The sequence below is a fragment of the Lactuca serriola genome, chromosome 3, assembly GCF_051521515.1.
Source record: "Lactuca serriola cultivar US96UC23 chromosome 3, Lser_US96UC23_V15, whole genome shotgun sequence".
NCBI lineage: Eukaryota > Viridiplantae > Streptophyta > Magnoliopsida > Asterales > Asteraceae > Lactuca > Lactuca serriola.
The window spans coordinates 121,304,788-121,310,605 of record NC_136410.1 but is presented as its reverse complement, the minus strand read 5'-3'; the positions used below and the strand labels follow the sequence as shown (position 1 = coordinate 121,310,605).

Below are 5,818 nucleotides of genomic sequence, written 5' to 3'. Positions count from 1 at the left end.
GAAATCTACCAATTTTTCCCATTTCAACTTGAAGAAGAGAATGTTTTTGAAAATGAAGATCAAGGGGGAAATGTCTTCATTCTCCAAGTTCCTCCGATAGTTCTACGTCGAGTTCTTCCTGAAGTAGCATGATAAGAAAAACAAGAACCATCGAGGATCTCTATGAAGCAACGGAAGAAATTATGCGAAATGTTGCCATATTTCTTTTTTCTTTGTAGGAGAATATATAGTTTCCTTTGATGGTGCTTATCAAGAAGAATAATGGAGGAAAGTAACGCAAGAGGAAATACGGTCGATCGAGAAAAATGATACTTGGGAACTTACAAATTTGTCGCCACATAAGAATTCTAACGGAGTAAAATGGGTGTACAAGACAAATAAAAATATGGATGGATCAATCATTAAACACAAGAAAATATTGGTAGTTAAGGGTTACAAACAAAAGGATGGAAAAGATTTTACGGAAGTGTTTTGTCCCATTTCAAGACGTAAAACTATTCGATTACTCATTTCTCTTGAGCTAAAAATAATTTGAAGTCGTTTCAAATGTATGTGAAATCCGCATTTTTAAGTCGTCTTCTTCAAGAAGAAGTCTATGTTGATTAACCACTTGGATTTGTCAAGAAAAGAGAAGAGGAAAACGTGTACAAGTTGAACAAAGCATTGTACGGATGGAAGCAATCACCTCGAGCTTAGTACAATCGTATCAATTCTTATTTTGAAAATGTGGTTTTCAAAAAGGGTCCATATGAGCATACTCTCTACATAAAAGGATATGTTCAAGGAAGATTCATTTTTTTTAGTCTGTATGTTGATGATCTTGTTGTTCGAAAATTAGTTTTACTAAATTCCAAAAATGGGGTTTTCCCATTTTTGAGCACAAAGTTTAGACTCTAAATATAATCAAAATGAACAAATGATTGTATTCATGTTCTCCTCTTTGATACCTTCGTTTCAGTATATCACACGTCCAAAACGGATTAAAAATGAGTGATAAACTACTTATCAAAGTAAGGTAATTGGAAGAGAATAATAAGTGAGTTAAGTGACTTTTAACTCATCCCACACTGGTAGGATTATGAAAAGAAAATTGGTTTATAACTACAAATACTAGCTACCTTTATACGACTTATAGAACCAAGGATCTCTCTTGCGTACACACGTAGAGGGGTGCAAATGTGAGCCAATTTGGAATCATTTCATTGACCTTGAATACGAGTGGTAGCTTCATTTTATTACTTCTTTCCGTAGTTTATTTTTAGTTAAAACCATCCCATTTTAGTTAATCATCATGCATATTTTCTCTTTTTGTTATTTTTCTCCTTTACCGGGTACTTTCCAGTCTTTTGAGCTTATTTGCAGGCTTTATCGAAGACTTTTTGTTATTGGTGGCTTAGAAGGGTGCGGGACTTATAGAGGCTTGCGGTTTGCTTGTGGATTTGGAGTGATGATATTGGGCTTGGTACTTGCATAAAGAAGAAATCAATTTGGACCTAATTTGTGAGCAAGGATCATGATGAGGCGACGGGAATCGAGCTACAAGAAAATTTAAGGAGTATTGGGTTAGTCATTAGAAGGCTTTGGAATGTAACAAATTGGCCCTAAAGAGTTATGATTGTGGGCTGGAGTTGAAGAATTGAATATTGGGCTAGAATGCATGATTAATGGCCCAAGTCTCACATTCAGCATGACCCACGCGGTCCGCGTGGACTCTTATGCGGTCCGCGTGAATTGTTCTGAGCTAATTACGGGTTTGACTTGTTGACTCTATTTGTGGAAGTTAGGTGGGTGGCTTTTGGCACCTTTTTGAATCCGGAAATCAGTTCCCTTTTGCTGGAGATTACAACCATTATTGAGAGACATCACTTGAAGAATATACACCATATTCTCTCTCAAAAGCCTTGAAAGATTTGAAGAATTTTTGGAAGAATAGTGTAATTTCCTTTCATCTTACATCTAAGACAATGTTTGGTACAACTAAACTATATTGTTTTTCTTTTACTTTGGCCATGCTTGGCTAAGCTTTCATTTGGTTGAGTAGGGTTTAACCTATGGATGATTATTAGCTTTGAAGACTTATCATTACATATTGTTTGAAGTTTATGGGAATATTTTCTAGTTAAACATCTTGTTGTGTTTATTTATCTTTGATCATGAGATTGGATGAATGAATGCTTGTATTTGTTGACTAATTTCTTGGTTAAGTAATGGACCTTCAAATAAGTAAGCAAAAAATGGTTTATATGTTTGTTTTCATTTCATTTGGACCATGGAAATGTTTCCTCCAAAATGATAATGTAAGCATTTGATTATCTTTTAGACTTGGTAACTCTTACAACTGAAAGCTAATTGATTTTGTGACTTCAATTAAGGAAGTGTGCTAAGAGCTCCGCTAACCATTTTAGTTACTAAGAAGAGTTGAGGCAATTTGTGCTTATGAATTGCTATAGCCAAGTTAAATCAAATCACTAGTGTTATTCCATTAAGTCTAACGATAAGTCAATCATATCATCCATGAGGTGTACCCCAAAATCAACGAATTCCACTTCTTTGAATTTAATCCAATCTTTTACTTGTTTTCTTGTCATATTTTAATTCTAGCTAGTTTTAATTTTTTTCCAAACAATCGAAAGAACTAAACACCCCTTTTTTACTTTTACTTTTATTTTTCAAGTGTTTTAAAAAGAGATTTACATAGAGATTTCAATTGAACCAAACTCCGTGGATACGATCCCTTTACCACTATAAACTATTTTAGTGTAAAAGATTTAGGGTTATTAATTTTGTTGGCCTCGACAACCACTAAATTTTAGCGCCGTTGCCAGGGATTGGTTTATTTTTAATCAATTTGTTTCTCTATGCCCAGATCTGAGCGTACATGTGACTTGATTTACAACCCATAAATCGAAAATGAAGCAAGGCGTTTGGCGAAGGAAAAGTGAATTGAACGTGGTCAAAATTCTAATCCTCACGGGGATCCGGACGTTGAACCCGCTTCATCAACTGATACGGAACCCGATGCTAGTCCCGAACCCTGCCAAGAAATTCCCGAAATACCACCTCTACAACAAACCCCCCCATTATTGAACCAATTGCAATGGCGGATGGAGGAGAGGCTCCCGAAAGAACTTTGAGGCAAATGATGGATACCGATGTTACACAAACTCCAACCGGTATCAATTACCCGGTTTTGGAAGGAGGTTTGGAATTGAAGTCAAGTTTAGTCCATCACCTCCCAACCTTTCATGGATTGGAGAACAAAGACCCGCATAACCACTTGAAGATGTTCCACATTATTTGCACTAGTATGAAGCCACAAGGGTCAACCGATGACCATATCAAGCTAAGGGCATTTCCCTTTTCATTGGCTGATAGAGCCAAGGATTGGTTATTTTATCTTCCCCCAGGGTCAATCAATTCATGGACCGACATGGCAAGAGCTTTTCTTGATAAATTCTATCCTGATTCAAGAGTCTCAAGTCTTAGAAATGAGATTTGTGGAATTCGCCAAGGTCAAAATGAGACTTTTCATGATTATTGGGAGAGGTTCAACAACTTGTGCTATAGTTTCCCACAACACCAAATTCCAGAACAACTCCTCATTCAACACTTCTATGAGGGATTGTTGCCAATGGAGAGAAGACTAGTTGATGCCTCAAGTGGTGGTGATGTCTTTAGTAAAACTCAACAACAAACAAGACAACTTTTCAACACCATAGCCGCGAATTCCCAACACTTTGGCCCGCGCCAAGACATGAAAAGAGACACACAATACAAAGTCAATGAAGTGGAATCATCGAACCTAGAGTCTCAAATCAAAGACTTAACCTCCGTTGTTCAAAAGCTAGCCTTGGGACAAACTTCACAAGTGATGGTTTGTGGAATATATGGAACAATGGGGCATCCTACGGATATGTGTCCCATCCTTCAAGAAGATGCGAAGCATGTTAATTCTACAGGAGAGTTCCAAAACTACAACAACAAACCATCCAGTTACCAAACTGCTTACAATTCAAGTTGGAAGCCAAATCCCAACATGAGCTACAACCCAATACCATTGCCTCAAAATGCATTAGTTAGTCCATCCTATCCGCCACCACAACCTCATTACCAGCATCAACAACCACACTATCTACCCAAACCGCATCCACCACATCATCATCAACAACCTCCTCAATCTCAACCAAGTAGCTCTGGAATGTCTCTTGAATACATTGTCAAATCCCTAGCCACTAGTACCCAAAAATTCCAAAAAGAGACAAGGACTAGTATCTCCAACCTTGAAGCACAAATGGGAGATATAGTTACATCCATAAGCAAGTTGGAATCCCGTGGTAAACTCCATTCTCAAACCGAAAAGAACCCAACTGTCAATGTGGTGACCTTGAGAAGTGGCAAACAAGCCGGAGAAAGTAGTTCAAAGAAGAAGCCAAGGGAAGAAGAGGAAGAAATAGAGATCATTCCCATTGAAGAACCTTTAATCAAGAACGATGCACAAGTCGGAGCCACAAAGAAGGCTGCTCCTCTAGTGACACCAATAGCCATTCAACCGCCCTCCCTTCCCGACTTGCAACTTCAAAGAAGAATATGGAGGAGAAAGAGATCTTGGACACCTTCCGAAAGGTGGAAGTAAACATTCCTTTACTTGATGTAATCAAACAAATTCCGAGATATGTAAAATTCTTGAAGGAGCTTTGCACTAACAAGAGAAAATTGAAAGGAAATGAAAAAATCTCGATGAACAAAAATGCATCCGTGGTTTTACAAAGGAATCTTCCACCCAAGTGTAAAGATCCCAGAATGTTCATGGTCCCTTGCAAGATTGAAGATCACACTTTTAGTAGTGCTATGCTTGATCTTGGTGCCTCTATCAATGTCATGCCCTACTCGGTGTATGAATCATTGAATGTCGGACCATTAAGTGAAACCAGTGTCATAATATCTCTTGCGAATAAATCAAGTGTCTTTCCTAGAGGTGTTTTGGAAGATGTCTTAGTGAAAGTAAACCAACTGGTTTTCCCGGCGGATTTCTATGTGATTGACCTAGATGAACAAGTATCCTCAAAATCGGGTATAATCTTACTTGGGTGACCATTCTTGAAGACGGCTAGAACAAAGATTGATGTGTGTGCTGGAAGCTTAACAATGGAATTTGATGTTGAAATAATAAGTTTTAACATTTATGATGCTATGAGGTATCCTAGTGATGTTTCATCTTTGTGCTTTATAGATGTTGTCGAACCATTAACTCAAGAATTGTTCGATTTGTGTGATGATGACATGTTGGAGATGATTTTGAGCAAGGGTTTGATTGTGCAAAATTAGCCAAGAAGTTGAAGCTCTCCTCACTAGACCCCGAAATTGAAAGATTAGTCAACAATTTGGAGATCAAGAAGACCACCCAATTTAGTGTGAAGCAAATTGAACTACCTCAAACTCACACGAGATTGCCACCCTCCCTTGTCCAAGTGCCATAATTAGAATTGAAGGTCCTTCCTCAACATTTGAAGTATGCGTACTTGGGAGACAACGAGACTCTTCCGGTCATCATTTCAACTCAGCTAACGAAGTGTGAAGAAGAATATCTCCTCAAGGTGTTGAGGGAACATAAAGAAGCAATGGGTTGGACGATTGCGGATATCAAGGGTTTGAGCCCCTCCACTTGTATGCACAAAATCTTAATGGAGGATGAATGTAAGCCGAGTAGAGACGCATAAAGAAGGTTGAATACGCCAATGATGGAAATGATCAAGAAAGAGATTTTGAAGCTCCTAGATGCGGGAATGATCTATCCAATCTCGGATAGCAAATGGGTGAG

General features: G+C 38.1%; 1 protein-coding gene across 1 annotated transcript; it reads left to right on the top strand.

Moving 5' to 3' along the window:
* The first annotated feature begins 3,754 nt into the window (after positions 1–3,754).
* LOC145095675 (uncharacterized) lies at positions 3,755–5,325 on the top strand. The gene is made up of 3 exons (XM_079033517.1): positions 3,755–4,334; positions 4,487–5,055; positions 5,104–5,325. Exons 1-3 carry the CDS (start codon positions 3,755–3,757, stop codon positions 5,323–5,325), a joined length of 1,371 nt encoding a protein of 456 aa, XP_078889643.1.
* Positions 5,326–5,818: the final 493 nt, after the last annotated feature.

Bases quoted from the DNA above. Each gene is read 5' to 3' on its own strand.
- LOC145095675 (XM_079033517.1), top strand. From the start codon at position 3,755: ATGAAAAGAGACACACAATACAAAGTCAATGAAGTGGAATCATCGAAC. The intron at 4,335-4,486 runs GTAAACTCCATT...CCTTTAATCAAG, and splicing joins AAGCAAGTTGGAATCCCGTG to AACGATGCACAAGTCGGAGC. The intron at 5,056-5,103 runs GTATCCTCAAAA...CCATTCTTGAAG, and splicing joins TGATTGACCTAGATGAACAA to ACGGCTAGAACAAAGATTGA.